Source organism: Felis catus, chromosome C1 (assembly GCF_018350175.1).
Source record: "Felis catus isolate Fca126 chromosome C1, F.catus_Fca126_mat1.0, whole genome shotgun sequence".
Taxonomy (NCBI): Eukaryota; Metazoa; Chordata; class Mammalia; order Carnivora; family Felidae; genus Felis; species Felis catus.
The window spans coordinates 156,746,880-156,768,825 of NC_058375.1; the positions used below are offsets into that span (position 1 = coordinate 156,746,880).

Sequence of the window (21,946 nt, forward strand, 5' to 3'; positions counted from 1 at the left end):
TTTCTATCAAGGGGAGAAAAAGGAGGCTGGTTGTGTTAGGGAGTTTTCAGTAGTGGTAAAAATGAATGATTATGTTTTTTATTTTACTCACCATGGGTAATTCTAACACCCTTATTCTGTTTATGTGGGGATGTAAAGTAACTGAATAAATCTTAATGAAAACTGTGTTTTATTGATTTTGCAGAGTTAAGAGGAAGACTTGGGAGGGATGGAACCTTCCAACAAGTTTGGAAGAAAGTAGAGGGAATGCACAGATGCCAGATTGCCACGAAGACCCATGGACAATCCCGCACTCACGCTTCTCTATCGAACTTTAAGATTTATTAGTAATATGCTGCCTTTGCAAGATGAAAAGAAACTAATGCCAAGAAGGCATATTCTTCAATATTTGGAATAGACGTGCTCTCAAGACAATGGCTTCAAAGGTGTCCTGTCTATATGTTTTGACAGTCGTGTGCTGGGCCAGTGCCCTCTGGTATCTGAGTATAACTCGTCCCACTTCTTCCTACACTGGCTCCAAGCCATTCAGCCACCTAACAGTCGCCAGGAAAAACTTCACCTTTGGCAACATAAGAACTCGACCTATAAACCCACATTCTTTTGAATTTCTTATAAATGAACCCACCAAATGTGAAAAGAACATCCCTTTCCTTGTTATCCTCATCAGCACCACCCACAAAGAATTCGATGCCCGCCAGGCAATCCGAGAGACGTGGGGGGATGAGAACAACTTCAAAGGGATCAAGATAGCCACTCTCTTCCTCCTGGGCAAGAACGCTGATCCTGTTCTGAATCAGATGGTGGAGCAAGAGAGCCAAATCTTCCACGACATTATTGTGGAGGACTTTATTGACTCCTACCATAACCTTACCCTTAAGACATTAATGGGAATGAGATGGGTGGCCACTTTTTGTTCAAAAGCCAAGTATGTCATGAAAACAGACAGTGACATTTTTGTAAACATGGACAACCTTATTTATAAACTACTAAAACCCTCCACCAAGCCAAGGAGAAGGTATTTTACTGGCTATGTCATCAATGGAGGACCAATCCGGGACGTCCGCAGTAAGTGGTATATGCCCAGGGATTTGTACCCTGACAGTAACTACCCACCGTTCTGTTCGGGGACTGGCTATATCTTTTCAGCTGATGTGGCTGAACTCATTTATAAGACCTCACTCCACACAAGGCTGCTTCACCTTGAAGATGTGTATGTGGGACTGTGTCTTCGAAAACTGGGCATACATCCTTTCCAGAACAGTGGCTTCAATCACTGGAAAATGGCCTATAGTTTGTGTAGGTATCGCCGAGTTATCACCGTGCATCAGATCTCTCCGGAAGAAATGCACAGAATCTGGAATGACATGTCAAGCAAGAAACATCTCAGATGTTAGGATTTTTACCAATGTAAATACATTTCTTTTCTTTTTTAAGAAATGGGGCCTAAGGTGTTGGTATTTAACAGGTGTCACCAAGGGAAATGAACTGGCAAAGGGGTTTTGTAAAAAGGGTTTTCTTGCCACTCCTACTTTCTTTCTTCGATTACCAATTTATAAATGTCAGGCTCTGGTCATAGAAACAATACACGAGTTTGAAGGGCCAGATTTCATTCTCAGGTCCTAAGGCATTGCATTTATCTGAAAAAGCAACTTCCTGAAAACTGCTAGGATTTACATACTGTGCATCTGAGATAAAAATCTGGTTCTGGGAAACTGAAACTCACTGTAATGTCTTCATATCAGCTCTGCAAAAATGAATAAGTAAATAGCGCTTTTTCAGAAATAATTCAGAAATAATACGCAGTCAGGAAGACACGCTCGATGTGATTATTAACATTGTGTGTGCTGTTATATTGAATTTTTACATATATTGCCATGGGACATGTACAGAGTTTGCCGTTCCAGCAAGAAATGAACTTAGGCCTGGCAGGAAGGCTGCAGTTAAATAAATGGAAATCTAAACTTGAAAATCAAATATCCTGTATGTTTGGAAGACAACTCTGCCTGCTCATCCAAGGATTAAACCTGGTCATTGGGTGGAATGTATATAAAATGCTACTTAACAAAATAAACAAGAGCTTTTTTTTTTTTTTTTTTTTTCCCTTTCAGAACAAACATTACCTGGTGCCTCCAAGGAGATTTTGCCAAATGTAATCTCACCTGCCTGCCTCCATACAGTGTTGCTAAGTGCATTTTACAATTTCTGACAGAGGCAGGCACATGTGTAGAAATAAGTTGGAAGGAGGGCAGAAAAACAACAAATTACATGGAGAAAATACAAATTTATGTCTGCATTAAAATTAACATAAGCAAACTTAGCAATAGTATGAGATGCCACGCCCACACATTTGCAAAGCATGTGAGAGAATCTTTCAATGGGTACCAATGTTATTGGATGATTTAGCTCTGTAGGTGATAGATGTAATACTCTAACATCTGAAACATCCAAGCACCTCCAGCAGCAATGCTGTTGGGAGGCATTCTGGGAGCTCCAAGCTCTGTGATTGAGGTTCACGGGAAGGAAGGGTGGAGAAGCTTGGAATCAGTTCCTGTTGATACCATCATCTTTGCTGGGTCATGTGAGCAGGCGTCTTAACCTTGCTGTGCTTCAGTATGCTCATGTATAAAATGGATGGAAAAAACACCTACCTCACAGGTGCTGTGAGAGCAAATTGCATTTCCTAAGAATCTTGAGATCCTTAGTTTACAAGGTGCTAATGCAATGTGTCATGCGTTATGCCAAATGCTAAAATAATTCATTACAATGATGGTTATTGTAATCAGTAGTAGTAACATCAGCTTAAATGTAAAATCTGCCAAAAGAAAGATCGAATATGAACTGTTCGTGCATCTGGTTCTTCTAAGATTTTTTGACTTTTCCCTGGATATCTTAGGTGTTTGGAGAAGCTTCAATTTCTCTACCATTTCTTCTGGTTTCAATGAACAAGTTTCTACTTCAGTGCATTGCCTTGATTTCCCAGGGTGCTGCAAGTGAAGGCAGCTGTGTTTCTTCAGGGAGGAGCCTCTGGCTAGAAGTGTATTACAATAAATGAATCACATGCTTTGCAAAATGTATTATATCCCATCAACTTGGATCTCAGGAAACAGTGATCTGAATTCTCAATAAGAACTTTGAAGAGTGACCGGTAAAGCTAGCCCCCCTCTATCAGAAGAACAGGCACTCAGCAAACCCCCACATTGCACATCATCTATTCATTAGAAAACTTCTTTTTGTTTGTTTGTTTTCATTCAAAGAAAGCCCTGCAACTGAAAGAATATAACTTTTCTTTTAACCTGACCTTTGGAAGCCCCCCCTAGAAGTTGATAGCAAACAAGTAAACACAATGAACAAATGGAAGTCATGGCCTATTTCTTGAAAACACTGGATCTTTTATCCCCAGCCCCAAAGAATGCAATATGAGACAGGCCTTCCTGTCCTTCAATACATCTTCATCAAACAGCTGGACTGCCGAGTTTGATTGGAAAACAGCATTAGGTAGCCTGGGGAGAGATGGATCAGCACAAGGTGAGCCCCTCTCTAACCCCCACCCCTCAACTGCTGTGAGTTCCAGTCATTGGAAAAGTCTCATGACTTTGTGCTTGGTTTGCGTTTCAGTCACATAGCTGAATCAAGCCTCTGTCTTATACTACCATTTTGCATTTACCTTATGCTCAGTCAAGCCACCTTCGCGTCAAGGAATTGCACATTACGAACATCGTATATGTACATCTATGAATTGTTTTCTGTGTGTGTGTGTGTGTGTGTGTGTGTATATCCACTATAAATAGAGCCCTAATCTTTAAAATGAGCAAAAATCAGAGAATCATATGTCTTAAAGAACTATTTCCTAACTTTTTTATGCTAGGTAGTGCCCATGTGACAAACATGTAAATATTCATCAAAGACCATATGTATATATTTTAAAGGCATTTTTCCCTTCTCCCCTGTATGTATAGCTAGAATCTGCTTGTTATGTACATTTTCTTCTGCATGGAGCTCGGTGAGGCAAAGCCATTTGTCCAGTGTTTCAATAGTGAAAGCATGATTGCCCTTCATTTTTTGAATGTTCAAAAAAAAAAAAAGTTTAAGTCAAGTGATCATGAAAAAGCTCTAATTTTCTACTTTTCTTAATTTTATGGTGCCGGCCAAATTATGGTTTCAATTATTTAAGCCATTTTTTAATGTATTATCATTTCTCTTACATAAAATAATGTTTCAATGTTGTACCAGGAGTCATTCAGAGAATTTTTATAAAAACCTTCTGACTGTCCCCCTACCTGTTGTGTTCATTATGCATTGGATAACAAAAGGTATCAATAATTAATGTCTGTATTCTTAAATTTTCCTTTTTAAGTTTGTTTTTGGAAAAAAAAGTTTTATCTTTGCTGGTTAGTTTGTGTGGCTTTGGGTCTTCTTCTATTGAACCAAATGCCAGTTTCGATATATAATATTGTATTTTTAAATAACGGGAATCAAAAAAATGAACATCGTTTTCGATTTGGATTAAAATCAGAAGAACAAAACCCCTTTGTGTGATGATATGGGGGAAACAAACTCTTTACAGAGAAGCTGAGGAAGGAGTTTTTCAGTCAAACCTCTTCTATCAAAAGACAATGGAACATTTACATAAAGCTTCTGGGATTCATTTTCTACCTTTCCTAATATGTGGGTTTAGTGGGGGAATTGATTCTGTCATTTCTTCTGTAAAGGTGAGGATAGTTTTTATAAGCAACAAAGTAACTTGTGAATGAAAGAAGTAATTTACTAGAAACGCTTGTTGATGATAATTGACATTTAGGTATATCGTTATATATGAATGATTGTTTATTTATGTATTTATTTGTCAAAATTGTACATACTATTTCGCCAAACGTACTTGTCTGTAAAAGTGCACTCTCCAGGTTTGTAGTACTATTTAGGGTTACATGGGTTGCCAATCAAGCTGCTAATCAGAATACTATTTTTTGTATCAATGTTATAACACTGAAAAATAGATGTCTTTACATTCAGTTTCTTCACCTTCCTCTTGAAATGTAAACTGTGGATTGAAAGCACGATGCCAATGTATAAGCCCATCTGTCATGAGGAAGATTATGGTTCCGTAAAGCTGATTTTTTTAAACCATTGGGACAAATAAACAGAAGGAGAACATATTTTCCACTGTGCTTCTTTTCTGGAAAAAACCTCTTTGGCGAGATGCGATCATTAAAATTAGCTGATGCCCTGTTGTTTATCATTAACCTTCTCCGCGACCTCAATATAGGTAATAGTTCAAATCATTCAGAGCTCATCCCAAGAGCCTAATGCAGTCAACTTAGAGATAGTTTGGTCCGGAGATTATGGGCTGCCCGAAGATTTAGGAAACTGGGATCTCCCTTGACCCTTGGAGGCCTCAGGAACGTCTCTTTTAAATTCTGACAGGTTGAGCATGTCAACAAATTATAATTCAGAGAGCAGTATATTGATAACATGCTTGGTGAATTAGGACCTATTAAATCAAGATAAAACTGTCATTCTTATGTGTCACCCACATATACCTTTTGGAATATTGCATACTATTTTAAAAGTTTGCTCGTACTGGAAAAATGCTATTCAGGCATTCTTAACGGCAGACAAGTAGATGCTGATTGCTGATGCCTGACTTTGGAAACAAGAGACTAATAGCTATTTAAGAGACAAAAGTTCCTCTTATTATCAATCCTGAGTTCACTTAAATAGCTCTTTACTTTTTAACGGAAATTTAACTGGATTTACTGCCGCTGCACCTCAAGAGTTCAAAAAGTTAAGTCCATCAGGTGAGCTAAAATACAGGCGGCATAAACAATGAAAACGTAAAACATATAGATTTGTATTCGGCGTGACTTTTTTTAAAGGAGCAACATCAAGAGCAATATTGTAAAAGCCTGGTCTTAACCAGGAGCATCAGTACCAAGTGGACTTTGTTAGAAATGCAAATTCTTGGAACTTACCAGAAACCTGGGGGTGTGACTCGGCAATCTATATTAACAAGCCGGTTAGGCCATTCTAAGGCCCATTAACGTTGAGAACGCTGCTCAGGGGCTGGCCGACTACCCTGTGTGAACCACAGCCAGACTGCTGCCAACGCTCTGAGAGTAGTTTCAGGATGAATATTGGCAAAGACTCAATGAGGGGAGATACTCACATTGCACCCCAAACTAAGCAACATGGTTTCCCAATGGTAAGAATTCTACTCTTTTCATTAGTAGATGTGTGTTGCCAAAAATGTACTTATTATTTTATTATAATTTCATTAGTACAGAAACTGTGGCGATCTGTTTCTTAAGCAAGTTCACAGATACCTTCGATTTTGCCTCTTAGCCGGCAAGCTTAAAATACTTGGTCCTTTACAGGAAGAGTTTGCCAACCTCTGACTTAAAGAAACAGGGAGACATCTGACCAAGGTGTTACATGCGCATTTCCTCCAATTGTAAATGAAAAGTCACATCGATAAAGCATACTGGAATTGTTTCTATGCAGCCGGGGAAATGACAATGTAGTCACTGAGGATGAATTGCATTAAAAACCGACAGCTGCATATATTTTTTAAATATTTCCTTTTTATCTCTGGGTGATTTTTAAAAATTATAAAAACTTGATTCTAATTGTAACAATTATCCAAAGCTTAATTAATATATTGCTTAAAGATGTGTGGGTATTAGACCTAAGAGGGTGGGTTTCATATAGCTTGATTATCATAATTACAAGCATTCTATTTTCTCATTTACTTAATTGATTGTCAAAGCTTTCCAGATAAATTCACACTGCTGGAAGAGAACTGAATACATTTCTGAGAGAAAAAAAAATGGGACTATTTAGAAGAACGATGTGTCCCAGAATATAATCCATGTGAGCATGAAAAATTGCCCTTGATAATATCTCCTTACTTCTTTGCTGGTTAAAATAGGCATTTTTGTGAAATGAAAAAGAAATGAATGAAAAAGTATTATTGATTCAACTACATCTATAATAACACTGGCTCCACTGTCTCTTCAGCCAGAGGTGCCCAGCACTCAAGAAAAATTTTCCATTTAGTTTTCCTTATAGAATCTATTAGTTTGGTACATTATGTCGACTATTTGTTATGCCTCTTGCAATGACCTCAGTCCTCACCTGGGGGGAGGATGGCGTGAAAGGTGATTTATTCTCTCTCTGAGGTTTATTCCAGAGCGTTTACTCAGCAGTGGCTGCCTGATACGGCAGGCTGGGCAGTGTTACTTGTGGGGCTTTTGTGATGAAGACTATTTTTCAGTAGAGACAAGGATGACCTCACCAAGCATGAGGTGAGGGAAAAGAAAACACCAGACTCTCTCCCATTGCAAAGCCTTAAATTTTCAGTGCCCATCCCTCTGGCTTCTTAAGTCCTAACAGTAACCCCACTGAGGTAGTGTTACTGTTATCTCAAGTGACAGATTAAGAAACTGAGGCAACAGACAATTGTGTAACTTACAGAGTGAGCTCAGGCCCTCTGGCTGTAAAGGCTGTGTCTGTAACCAGTGCAGCATGCTGCCTCTGAAGGTAAGAACATGCACCCCAAGTCCCACCCCTAGCCCCACTCCAATGAAGTCCGGGTAATTATTTTCATTTGTTTTCAGATTGGAACACCCCACCCACCACTTTCTTGGAGTCATAATTTACACACTTTGATATTCACCCCTTTTAAGTGTACAGTTCTATGAGTTTTGCCAAATGATACATTTGGATAACCACCACCATCAGCCAGATATGGAGCAGTTCTATCACCTCCCAAATTCTCTTGCCCTTTTGTAGTCAGCCCCCTTCTCCAGCCCCTGGTACTCACTTACCTGCCAGGTAAGTTCCAAACTTCTATTTTACACAAGGTTTGCATTTTATTCAGTAGTCACCATGCATAATGTCTAATGCATATAAAAGTTCTTCAGATAACCCATTATGACAATTTAGTACAAAGAAAAGGAAAAGCCTGGAGAGGAAGAGAAGACCAAAAAAATCTTAAACAATGTGAAAGGACAGGTAAAAGCTTCTGTAACTTAAAAACAAACCACATTGATTTGAGAATATCCAAATCTAATGAATATTAATAAGAAGGTGCAAGTCAAAAATCTATAACCCCACTCACTCAGAGTCTAGCCCAGCTCAGTAGGAACTTTTAACAGAGCTTCTGTCCTTCAGAGCTCACACACAAACACGTTTCTGTAAAGTAGAAAAAACAATCTATAAGTTCAATTATACTTTTTCCCTCTTGGAAGCAAAGGATCCTCTGGAGAGGCATCCATCACTTGGTAGCTCATTAAAAAGGCAAGCCCTCTCTGCACTTGGGGATTTGTCTCCACACTTGTCTCAAACCACACTCAGACGAGCTCTATTTCTGCATCTGCCTGTGCTCCCTTTCTATTGGTTTCGTCAACATTTGCTAGTCCACATTTCCTTTAGGAAAAGATAACTTGATAACCACAGGTTCTCTTCAAACTTTATCGACAGAAGTATCTGAATTAACTTGGAAAGCATGCCATTTGTAACAATATGCTCCTCAGTCCTACGGGCAATCCAAGCTATAAGCAGCATGGCTGTGGGAGCAAAGCAGGAGCCTGGAGCAGGAAAAACAGCGTGAGGGACACATACCCTCTACAGCAATGCTTCTCACGTTGTAATGTGCCTAGTAATTACCTGGGAATCTTGTTAAAATGCAGATTAGTAGTTCAGTGTACAACCAAAGTTCCGATTTCCTGATAAGCTCTCAGGCAATGACAATGCTCTTGTATCAAGACCCTAGTATTCAGGCTAGAGTCTAGAGATACTAGCATTCGTTAAGGATTAAGGTGAGGTTTAAATCTCTAGTGCAGTCTTCAGTTTAAAACTCATAAAAGCTCCTAAAAACCCAGTGTTGGGCTTTGGCCTGACAGCGAGGAGCCTGCTTCAAATTCTCTGTCTCCGTCTCTCTCTGCCTGTCCCCTGCTTGCTCTCTCTCAAAAATAAACATCAAATAAAAGAAGTAACCTAGATCATATGTAGCCACAAGTAAGTAAAATAAATATTTTTCACCAAGAACACAAAGCACACTTCATAAAGGTTTTGTGCATCCATTTTTTATTTTCAAGGCAAATGGAGAGAGGAGAAAATGACTCAAGTAACAAAGGAAAAGCATCAGCAATAGGGACAATGAGGACGTTTGAAAGAGACAGTGAGCAAAGGGCCGGAAGGACGGGAAGTAAGAGAACAGAAAGTAATTCAGGGTGACATGAAGATGAAGAAAAGGTCACCTGTTTTCAGATTATGTTGATCAATGTTACTTTGCTTTTGCCATTGTGAAAAGTATCTAAGTGTCATGGATTTCAAGCCACTCTCCATCCAATTTTTTCTAGGTAGAGAAGTTTAAAACAAGGGTAGTCCCCAAGAGGCAGTTGTCAGTCAAGGTTTTCTCTAAGGTGGTGATTGTCAGTTCAAATTTTCTTGTATATCAGCTTGATTTTTTGCTTGTTTGTTTTCCTTCACTTAGTTTTGCTTTATAATTATTCTTAGTTCGTTCTCATGCCCATACTAGAAATGCTACATTCTTTTGCTTTAAATTTGGCACATGTGCTATAACTGAATCCCAGAGACTGGATTTGCTTGGATTTCCACAGACATGGATTAAGTAATAAGTGAAATCCCTAATATTTTCAGCAGAGAGATCATTGGATACTCTTCTCTATATTAGAAGGCAGGTATGACCTAAGGCAACCTTAGCTTTAAAGCTAACTTTAAAATCAAAATAAAAACATTCACATTAGGTTTTTGATAAACTATAAAATCAATTTCAGTGGAGTAAGCTATCATTTTGCTTTATTACTCTTAGATAGATGATAGAATGTCAGTGGAAGTCCATGGAGGCATATTCATTCATTCAACCATTAACTCCATATATTTTTCTTGAAGGCTAACCAGGAATCAGGCACAATGTTAGTACCAAGTGTTTATACATTTTAGGAGTGGATTGCCCAATATTATTTTCAAAGCTCAAGCTTCCTTGTTATTCAAAATCAGAATATGCTTCTTAGAATTCCTAATCCCTGGATGCTTTAGTGGGAGCTAGTTCACTATGGAAGAACTTGTGATCCCATGATCACTAAGCCAGCATTGTTTATAACCTGGTCCATGGACTCAGCATTTTTATTCTTTCATGAATAAACTTAATGGATTAGAACATGGTTGATTAGTGTCTGCTAGCCAGAAAAGAAACATAGTAATGCATATGTAGTCTATATATTTGAGTATCTCAAATACTAAATCCATTCTCCCTGCAATGTAAATTGTGTTTGAGCCCCACCCCAACTAAGAACCAGTAAGTTTCATTTACATTATGGGCTGATACTTTCTTTCCTTCAAACAAATGGAAGATGATACAAAACTCTAAATAGCTTTAAAAATTTAATCTTAAAATATATTTCTATGAAATTAAGAGAAGCAGATTGTACAATGGGCAATAGAATTTGCTAAAGAGCTTTGAGCAAGCAAACCTGCCCCCTGTTCTGAGTTAGCAGCCATGTTCGATCTGTGTTCACAGCTATGCATGGGCAACTGGACATGGTTTAAAATCTCCAGACTATTCAGCAATTGCCCAACTAGGATGAAGGCATCTCTCACTTAACTTTATTAAACTTCACAGAAACATTCAACAAGGGCTTGTTTAGTCTTCTGTATCAAGGTATCTACTCCATGGTCTGGGGTGATCTCCCCATATCATACCTCCATTTTACTCAAACTTCAAGACTCCAGTCAAATGCTACACATTGATATTGTTTATCACCCTTTCTTAAAGCATGCAGGTAGGGGCAATCATGGTATGAGAGTTGTAGGGTTTCTAAAATACAAAATCCTTCAGAAATGCATTTGATAATACCATACAGTCTCTCTAAAGAGTTTCACCAAATAGAATGCTGAAGTCACAAATATTCCCTAATATCATTCCATTGGTATAAGAGGAAGGAAATCTCAAAATTTCTGGGTTATTGCCCTTCATGTTTTAAGAGCAGATGAGCTCCTTTAGAATGGATCAAAACAATGATTACCAACCTTAGATTTTGCAGACATTATTTATCTTCTCCCAAAATCTGCTCCATTTCCAATTTTCCCATCTCAGTATTTGGACCTATTAGCCCTAGTTGTTCAAATTAGAAATCTGGGAACCAGCCTTATTTGATTCCGATCTATGTCTCCCTTTATAGTCTCCATGAAGGCAGACTGCTTTGTCCACGTTGTATGTTCAGCACCAAAAATAGACAAAGAAGGTGCTCAGTAAGCACTTACTAGATAACTAAATTAACAAAATTTTCTGTTATCTTGAGGAAAATGCCAACGTCCCAAATAGTTCTCAAAATAAAGTTAATTTTTCCCTTATTTTAGTTTTCCTTTTAATTGATTTCATCCTTTAAGGAGAAAAGTCATAAATCATAAAACCTAAGTTGTCAGAAGAGACTTTTATGCCCTACTTCAAACAATTTCAGTTCCGATGATGCTCATCCACCTTTGCTTTACTTAACTCCAGATACAGGGAGCTCATGCATTCCTAAGGCCACCCATGCCCTTCCTGGACAGGCCATTAGACTTCCTTTAAGTATTAGAAAATAATTATCATCCTGTCCCTTCATCCTTTCTTTTTCCCATAAACTTCATCCTATGACATGTAATCTTTCTAACACAGATCTGATCATGTAAATGTCGCCCAACCCAAAGGCTCCCCATGGCTGCAGAATGAAGGCCAAATGCCTTTTTACAAAGGTTTACCAGATCCTGTTTTCCTCTCGAGCATTATCTCTCACCATTCCGTGCTCTGGCCACACTCCATACATTCCCTCACTTGCCTCTAGGCTTTTCACGTTATCCTTTCTGCTTGAACCTCTCTTCCTCCCTCTTCCTTCTGCCATTTTCCCACCTATTCACCTGGATAATTGCTCCTAATCTTTCATCCTCAGTTCAGAAGCCCATTATGCTGGAAGCCTTCCCTGACACTCCTCTCTACCAACTCTGAGCTATATTCTATTTGCTTTCTGTCTTTTTAAACCTGATGATCATACATGGTAATTACCCGTTGACCTATCACTATCTCCCACCCAAAAAGAATTCCATGAGGGCAGGGGTTGCATCTACCTTTATTCATTTACTCAATCAGTTATGCATTTATTTAACAAATGTTGACTGAGCACCTATTATGTACCATGTACCATTCTGACCACTGGGAAAATAACAATAAACAAATCAGACAAAAAACCTTTGCCATTACACTTCCTGGTTTTCTCTTGTTCACAGTTCTATAGCCAGTTCCTACAATACTTTTGATAGTATGTGTTCTTTATCTCATTCATTAATTCAACAAATATATACTGAGCACCGTGCTAGGAGCTGGGAATATATTACTGAACAAAATAAACTCAATCTTTACTCTTCCAGAGCTTATGTTCTAAAGGAGGCAAATTTCAAACTAATGATATATTTAAGACTGAGATCTCAGCCACTTTTCAGAAAATTATTAATTTTATACCATTTTTAAAGTATCAGATATTTTATCCCCTGTTTTTGAAGTATCAGGTCTTTATTCATTAGAGCAGGCGTCAGCAAAGTGTGGCCCACCACTTGTTTTTACAAATAAGATTTAATTAGAACACAGCCATGCCCATTTGCTTATAAATTGTCTATGAACTATACAAGGAAATGAAAGATAGATAATGTGGGTAGAACATGGTGAGCTGGAGGTGGAATTAGAGATAATGCTGGAATGGGAAGGAGAACCAAGTCATACAAGTCCCTATAAGACAAACTACTGATTTTTAGATTGAAATCAAACTCAGCAATTCTTAGATTTTACCATGTATAAGAACTGAAAGAGGAGAGGGGCGCCTGGGTGGCTCAGTCGGTTAAGCGTCTGACTTCAGCTCAGGTCATGATCTCGCGGTCTGTGAGTTCGAGCCCCGCGTCGGGCTCTAGGCTGATGGCTCAGAGCCTGGAGCCTGCTTCCGATTCTGTGTCTCCCTCTCTCTCTGACCCTCCCCTGTTCATGCTCTGTCTCTGTCTCAAAAATAAATAAACTTAAAAAAAATTTAAAAAAAACTGAAAGAGGAGAATTTTTATTCTAACAAAGAGAGTAATATTTGTATTTTTAGCAATAAATCTTTTTAGGAATCTTATGTTCCTAAGAATCCCAAATGGGCCACATACCACACTTAGAAAAACTTCAAAGGGTTTTAAGGAGGGCAATAGCATGGCTTGAGCTCAGTTTAAACCATATGAAATGCTCTGTAGAAAATGAACTCGAGAGAAACAAATTAAAACCCTGGAGGGTTTTTTTTTTTGGTTTTTTTTTTTTTTTTGGTGGGGTGAGGGTATGGGAATTTCATTTTCTTCATTAGTTTTCTGTTCTAACCATGTAAACTTTTTCCTTATTAACAAATAATTCACATAAAATAAAGTTGGTTCTTTTAAAGTGTACAATTCAGGGCATTTAGCATATTCACATAGTTGTAGGTTGATCATTATCTAATTTCAGAATATTTCAGGTGCATCTGGGTGGCTCAGTAGGTTGAGCATCCAACTCTTGATTTCAGCTCAGGTCATGATTCCAAGGTCATGGGATCAACCCCCCACATTGGGCTCTGCACTGAGCATGGTGGGGCCTGTTTGGGATTCTCTCTCACTCTCTCTCTCTCTCTCTCTCTCCCTCCCTCCCTCCCTCCCTCCCCCTTTCTCTCTGCCCCTCTCCCATGTACATGCCCTCTCTCTCTCTAAAATAAAAATTTAGAAAAATATTTGCTTTCATTTCAGAACATTGCATCACTCCAGAAAGAGACCCTATATCCATCAGCAATTACTTCCCATTCTTCTCCCTTCAGCCCCTGGAAACCACTAATCCACTTTCTTTTTCTGTGGGTTTACCTATTATGGACATTTCACATAAATACAGTTATGAAGTATGTGGTCTTTAGTGTTTGGCTTCTTTCATTTCGCAGGATGTTTTCCAGGTTCCCCCATGTTGTAGCACATTCTTTTGTGGTTAAATAAATATTCTATTGTATGGATATACCACTCTGGCACAAATTTTTCATATTCTTTCCTATAATCCTTTTTAATTTTGTTTTGTTTTGGTAGTGGTATCCCTTCTTTGATTCTTGATTTTGGTAATTTGTGTCCTCTCTTTCGTTTTTCTCAGTCTAGATAAAGGCTCATCAATTTTATTGGTCTTTACAAAGAACCAAGTTTGGCTTCATTGATTTTTTCCTTATTGCTTTTATTTCCCTATTTTGTTGATTTCCACCCTGGTCTGTATTATTTCTATCCTTCTGTTTACTGTTTAGTTTTGTTTATTTTCTTTGTTTTGTCATTCTTTAAAGTTTTGGGGGGGGGTTTGTGAAGTCAGATTATTAATTTTAGACCCTCTTTTCCTTTTTTAAATTTTTTTAATGTTTTATTTATTTTTGAGAGAGAGAGAGAGAGAGAGAGAGAGAGAGACAGCGTCTGAGTGGGGGAGGGGCAGAGAGAGAGGGAGACACAGAATCCACATCAGGCTCTAGGCTCTGAGCTGTTAGCACAGAGCCCAGTGCGGGGCTTGAACCCACGAATTGCAAGATCATGACCTGAGCAGGGCTCAAACTCACATGCCGTGAGATCATGACCTGACCCGAAGTTGGACGCTTAACCCATAGAGGCACCCAGGCACCTGACCTTCCTTATTTTCTAATATAGGCTTCTTTGGATTATATATTTCTCTTAAATCACTAAATTAGATATAACCCATACATTTTTATATGTTTTGGTTTTGTTTTCACTTAGTTCAAAATATTCTCAATATTGCTTGTGATTTTTCTTTGGCTTTGTATTATTTAAAAGCATATTACTTTATTTTCAAATATTTGAAGATTTTCAGTATCTTTCTATTGGTTTCCAGTTAAACTGAATTGTTTTGAATTATTTTGAATCATTTTTATATATTTTTGAATACAAATGTTTTGAATTATTTCATTTATTTTAAATTTATTGTAATTATTTTATAGCCAAGTGTACGGCCTATCCTGGAAAACATTTCAGGTATTCTTAAATAATTTCTATTTGGTTCTTATTCATAATTTCTCTCTTTATTGATACTCTATGTGGTGAAGCATTGTTACCATATATTTTTTTCAATGTTTATTTATTTTGAGAGAGAGAGTGTGTGAGTAGGGAAGGGGCAGAGAGAGAAAGAGAGAGAGAGAATCCAACCAGGCTCTGTGTTGTCAGCACAGAGGCTGACATGGGGCTCAGTCTCATGAACCACAGGATCATGACTTGAGCCTAAATCAAGAATCAGGCACTTAACCAACCAACTGAGCCACCCAGGTGCCCTGTACTCATATTTTTGTTTATCTTTTTAGATATAGTGTCTTTCAGTTTTTTAAATGTATTTATAATAGCCAGTTTAAAGTCTTTATCTAGTAAGTTCAACATGGCATCCTTGGGAACAGTTTCAATTGACTGTTTTGTTCCTCTAAATGGGAAATGCTTTCCTGTTTCTTTGCATATTCTTTTTATGTTGAAACTGGACATTTTAAATAATACAGTTGGCCAATTCTAGATATTCGACTTCTGTCTCCTCCCCAGGGTCTATTGTTACTGCTCTTTGTTGTGGTGGTTGTTAAACTATTTCTTTGTTTACTGAATTTCATGGACTAAGTTTATATAGTTTATATTCTTTAGCATGTATGGCCACTGAAGTCTCTAATCAGGAAGGTTAGTGGCCAGCTAGTTATTGGACAGAGATGTCCCTAAATGCCTTGAACCAATATGTTTTCCAGTCTTTGCAGAGGAGCTCTGTGTGTGAAGTGGGAGAGACATGCTTTCAAAGCTCTGGCAAGCACTGTACAACTCCACCTTAGCCTTCACTTCCTGCTTGCACAGAGCTTCCAAGCTAGCCAGAGTTATGACCATCAGGCCTTCTTAGATCATTTCTGGGCACCATAATCTGGTATGTGCATGGCCTTTTAGACTTCCAGTAATATGCCAGAACTTTTCAAAGCCTGCTATGGACATCTCAATCTACAGGGTTTCTCTTAAGAATTTGGTCAGTTTCTTGTGCGTCCCAACTGGTAACATTACCTCAGGCAGCAGTAATGTTAAGTAGTTTCCACTGGTTTTATCTGACAAACACTCTTTGGGTAGGGTTGCTTTCAGAGAGTGAAATCTGCATCAGGTTCAATAAAAGCAAGCCCTGATAATGGAGTTCTTACAGCGAGCTGTCAGGTCAAATAGTAACAATTCCTTGGTAATGGGATATTTGGGGAGTATTCCAAACCCAGTATGCCTCTTTCGGTGGCTTGTTAAGCTGCTGGTTTCCATAGCTACCATAACTGCAAACATGTTATTTTTCAAGACTACTGCAGAGCTAGGAAGAGGTGGATGGGATTGGCAAATGAAAACCCCACAAAGTTCACTGTTCCTTTAAAGATCCAGTCCTATTTCTTAAATAAACTCTCAGATTGTTGCAAGCCTTTAGTTCATTTACAGAGCTTTGAAAAAGTTTCTTATTTTTTTTAAAAAAGTTTACTTTGACAGTTGACAGTTTTTGCAATGACCTCATTGCTTTCATGGAGGAGCAGATTTTCAGAGGTTCCTATTCTATTCTGGAAAATTATTGTTGAGAGTTCATTGATTCAGTCACTCATTCACATAGTAACTGATAAATGGTTGTTTTTTCACTCAGCAAATATTTATTGCATTTATTGTATCAAAAGTCATTAAGTGGGGGTATACCACAATTTATAAGGCAGGACTCCTCTCTCAGATGAGTTGAGTGTGTGGGTACAAAGGAAACAAACATTGGAAGTAAATCCTAATGATATAATGTGATTACTTATGGAACAGGTATGAAATGAATATGTTGAAAGAGTCTTTGAGAAAGCACATCACTCTATGGAGGATTTGTAGTAAATGCTATATAGAACAGGTGACATATAAGCTGAATAAAGTAAGGTGAATAAAAGCTAATCAAGGAAAAGGGCAGACACACCAGATAGACAGGATTGCATAAGCAAAGACAGAAGAGATAAAAATGCCTCAAAAGTTCATTTGGCTGAAGATGGTATTAGAAAGTGGCTGGTGTAGAATATAAGGAATAACTGAAGGTTATGAAGTTTCTGAAGCAGAGTAGATAGTGAGAACAGGGTATTCAATGTAGTGGCAGTGGAGATTGGGATAGGTATAGATGACCACTTAAGTACAAGAATGATGGAGCAAGCAAATCAATGTTTTCAGCATTCATTTGTCAGAGTTCCTCCTTGCCAATATAATTGGTCAATATCCTTTGTAATATAGATGTTCTCATACTTAATACAATAGTCTAGATGTGCTTGGTGGGTTCATCACCTCTAAATCACCAGAGCTTGGGACAGCCAGACCCATAGTAAGCTTGCAATCAACTCAACCCCCTAATTCTTTTTTTCTGATACAGGAGCACTTGTTCCCTCCCTTTGTTACTTTTTGATTGAAGGACTGTGTAGGGAAATGGAAGTCAGAGAGGAAGAGGTGCTCAGACCAGTAGATGATCTTCATTCAATTAGCTTTCATTTTTAATTAACCGTTGGTATACTCTCATTTTGGTAAACGACCTTACTGAAAGTATGAAAAAGAAAAAATCCCAGTATTCTAATGCAGTTATTATTTATTCTATACATTCTCTTCAACTAATTTTCCTGTTTCTATTTTTTCATAGTATCAATATTTTCCATACTATCTTCAATCTTGTCTCTATTACTTAAAGCTGTAAACATTTTATATGTTCCACTCTTTGTATACACTACTTTTACTAGATAGATTACATTTCTTCTAGGGTACATATTATAATTTAATCAAACTGTCTACTAAACTACCAGAAATTTCTGTCAAAGTGGTTCATTGTTCCAAGAAGACAAAATCACGGGGTAGGAAATTGCACATTAAAATTATTTATTATTTTCCGATTCCAAAATAGAATTGTTACCTGTCAGAAAGAGCACCAAGTTCATTAGGGCCCATGGACAGGGAAATACAGCCTGTGGTTCTACTTGGAGGACAGAATGCATCGCTGGTGCTGTGGGAGCAGTCATTCCACACACACCTAGGCTGGCCTGCTGAAAGTCTAATTCTGCAAATACTGGGTTTTGGCATCTAAAGGGAGCATTCTCTTCTAGCAACACAGAGAGCACTAACATTTCAGAACCATCACATTGATCTCAACTTTCCTCTTAGGGACCTGAGTAGATCTTTATATCTCACAGACAAAAAGGAATCGAATGCCTATGTTTGAGCAAAAACATTTACTAGTCTAGGCAGCTGTCACACTTTCCTCAAAGTTTATTTAATATTATTTCCAGGAAAACAGACTGTGGAAAAGGTTAAGAAGAGACTTGCTCACAGTGCCCAACACAGCCTCTTTACATGTAAAGCCTTATTCAATTTATTTTAAATAAGCTCATGCTGGGAAGGGCTGCTTTCCTAAAGGCTGAGAAATGAAAGAGACAGTAGCAGACATTCACTCACTTGCAGGTTCAGAAAGAAAAAAATGATCAAAATACACTTCCAGCCTCATTTATTAGATAATTAGCAGTTAGTTCTCTACCTATATCAACTGTCAGTCAGCCAACAAAGATGTAAGTTTCCTTTATACAATTCCCATTTCACATGCAACCAAAGTTTTGCATGACTACCCCAAAACAAGCCAGAACCTGTCTTGTCTTTTGCTGACTGAATAAACTACATCTTCAAAGACTTACCCTCCCTACAGAGGCTTTGGGTGACCCTGGGTACGTACTCCAAAGAGACTTTCATTTTTGCTGAGAGGAATGGAAGAAAATAAGTTTTTGAACTGAAAGCAAACTTTGAGTTCATCTAGTCCAGTGATTCTCAAATGCCATCCATTTGCCAGTCTAGCTAACTACAAAACAAACAAACAAACAACAACAAAAGAAACCACAAAAAAAACCCCAAAAACATCACTATCGGAGCTTTTAAAGATACAGGTACCACACCCTCAATCCTGGAATTTCTAACATTGGGACAATCTTAATGGGTGATTCTCTCTGCTCAATCATGTTTGGAAATGAATACAATATAGTCCAACTTTCACATTTAAATGCAAAAATGGAGGCCCAAAGAGAATGACATTCAACCAGTTATTGACAGCAGCAAATCAAAATTCCAAGTCTTAATTTTCCCATCCTATTACATTTTCTTCCTGAAACCATAAAAACCTGCTACGTGCCTTCAAAAACAAGTGTAGGGTTCACCAAATAAAATATTAATAAGCTAAATGATCACTCATTTTGAGGGCAGAGCAGTGCTTTCCTAAACAAAGACCCCAGTGAGTAATTACTTAACTACAGAATTCTAGTTAAAATGCTTCCTACATTTCCTGGAATGTTCCTTCCGGGAACATTCCCTATTCCTGCAGCACCACCTCACCTACATGAGATATAGAAAAGGGTAGGGGAAACTTACTCATTTGATTACCAAATATTTAAAAATAAGTCTAAATACCTTGTAATATATCAGATTGTGCTATGTCCTAGGAATATAGTTGATGAACAAAAGAGATACAGTCCCTACCAGAATGAACCTTATAGTTTGGTGATGGCTAAAGATCATTAATTGGGCAATTTTCTATTTAGCATGGTGAGTGTCATGGTAAGTGGATTACAGAGAATTACCAAACTTTTATTTATTTTTTATTAATTCTTTTTTAGTTTTTTAATTTAGAGACAGAGAATAGGAGAGAGAGGCAGAGGCAGAGGCAGAGGGAGAGAGAGAGAGAGAGAGAGAGAGAGAGAGAGAGAGAGAGAATCTTAAGCAGCCTCCATACTCAGTGCAGAGCCCAATGAGAGGCTTGATCCCACACCCCCAGGATCATGACCTGAGCCAAAATCAAGAATCAATGTTCAACCAACAACATAGGCACCCCAAGAGTACCAAATTTTAAAGCTCTTGTAAAATCACAACAGAATGACTTTGACCAACAGGTATTTCCTATTGATTCAAAAATGGTCAAAGAAAATAAAAGATGTGAATATATTTATAAGTGGATATTATTAAAGCAGTTCAAATCACCCAACAACTGCCTGTGGTAAAGTGAAGAGTTTGGCAAATCCTCTTTCCTAAAAGACAACTATAAAACTGGCTCAAGGGGCACCTGGGTGGCTCAGTTAAGTGTTGGACAGAGTTCCTGAGTGATATCAGCTCAAGTCATGATTTCACAGTTCATGGGTTCGAGCCCCACATCAGCCTTTGCACGGGCAATGTGGAGCCCTGCTTGGGATTCTCTCTCTGCCTCTCCCCTACTCATATGCCATCTCTCTCTCTCTCTCTCTCTCTCTCTCTCTCTCTCTCTCTCTCTCCCTGAAAATAATCTTTAAAAACTGTCTCAAATGTTCATAAACATTCATTTCATGGCTCTGGAAGTGGACTAAAGACAAACGACAAATTGAGGAATGTTTATTTATTAAAAAGCTGCTGGAACTTTATATAAGAACATAGGGATTCTTCCTTGCCTGGGGTGGTCCCCATTCATTCCTCACCTACCCCCGCAGCTTAGTCAATGAGGTACTTTTGCCACAGTGAGGCTAGCCATGAAAAGGAAGAGCTTCACTGCTGGAGGGGGTTGGCTTGATTTGGAGAAGAAAGTGAAACCCAGGTTTCCTTATGCTGTTAGAGTATCAGTATTGGTCAGCAACAGCTCTGCCAAGGCAGTCAGTAGCTGTGCTAGCCTGAAGTTGCCGTTCTAGTTGGGGAGAATAGTGTGACCCGAGATGACCCAGAACTTCAACACAGAGGTCTTGGAACAGCAGTGTGTTATTAATGGCTGACTTCTCATCTGAGACAGTGGAGACCAGAAGGTAGTACAATGACATTCAAATTAAAAAAAAAAAATTCAGTGAATAAATCTATGTCCAGCAAAACTATCCTTCAAAAATGAAGACAAAATAAAAACATGCCTAGATAAACAAAGACCGAGGTATGTTGTTAGCAGTCTTGCTTTATAAGAATACTAAAGTCCTTCTGGATGACAGGAAATGATACCAGATGTTAAAGAGATTCTACAGAAAGAAATAAAAACCACTAGCAGCCTGTATAAATATTTTTTCTTCTCTTAATGAGCTTAGAAGACATAAGATTAGAACCATTCAGAAACGGAATTTAGGAGACAATTCATTTACAGTAGCATCAAAAAGAATGCTTAGGAATAATTTTAACAAAAGAAGTGCAAGTTCTATACCCTGAGAACTACAATGAATTAGTCAGATAAAGAGACAATCTGAATAATGGAAAGACATTTCATGTACATGGATTAGAAAATTCATTATTCCAAATCTCAGTAGGCTTTTTTTTTTCGTCTGACAACCTGATCCTAGATTTGTATGGAAATGCAAAGAACCCAGAATAGCCAAGACAATTTTGAAGGAAAAGCCTGGAGAACTTACATTACCCAATTCCAAAACTACTACAAAACAAGTCAAGATGGTGTGGCACTAGTGTAAGGATAGAAATATGTATCAATGGAACTGAGGGTTCAAAAATCCTTTCATTTATGGTCCATAGATGTGCAACAATGGTGCCAAGTCAGTAGGGGAATAAAGCCTTTTTAACAAATGATCTGCAACAATAGGGTAATCTCATGTGACAAAATGATTTTTTTATTTTTTTAATGTTTATTTTATTTATTTTTGAGAGAGAAAAAGGGAGAGTGCAAATGGGGGCAGGGGCAGAGAGAGAGGGAGACAGGGTCCTCAATGTCAGCACAGAGCCCAATGTGGGGCTCGAACTCATGAACCACAAGATCATGACCCAAGCCAAAATTAAGAGTTGGATGCTTAACCAAGCCACCCAGCCACCCCCAAAATGATTTTAGACTGTTACCTCACACTGTATAGAAAAAGTAAAATGGATCATTGACTTAAATATAAGGGCAAAACGTCTGGTC

The 21,946-nt window shown here is 38.1% G+C and overlaps 1 protein-coding gene and 1 long non-coding RNA gene across 9 annotated transcripts in view; both read left to right on the forward strand.

Annotated features, from left to right (window-relative positions):
• B3GALT1 (beta-1,3-galactosyltransferase 1) overlaps positions 1–5,153 on the forward strand; it is a 344,112-nt gene extending 338,959 nt beyond the window's left edge. For 5 of the 6 annotated variants that reach the window (XM_023259425.2, XM_019838212.3, XM_045033899.1 and 2 more), the window contains one exon: positions 185–2,105. In XM_023259425.2, coding sequence (XP_023115193.1) covers positions 414–1,394 — 981 coding nt within the window. In that variant the 5' untranslated portion in view covers positions 185–413 and the 3' untranslated portion in view covers positions 1,395–2,105. The other variant, XM_045033900.1, reaches the window with a different exon arrangement.
• A 524-nt stretch (positions 5,154–5,677) lies between these two features.
• The window catches only part of LOC123379166, a 33,440-nt gene continuing 17,171 nt past the window's right edge, over positions 5,678–21,946 (forward strand). For 2 of the 3 annotated variants that reach the window (XR_006583263.1, XR_006583265.1), the window contains exon 1: positions 5,678–6,199. This is a non-coding gene — a long non-coding RNA (uncharacterized LOC123379166). The remainder of the gene's footprint in view (positions 6,200–21,946) is intronic. The other variant, XR_006583264.1, reaches the window with a different exon arrangement.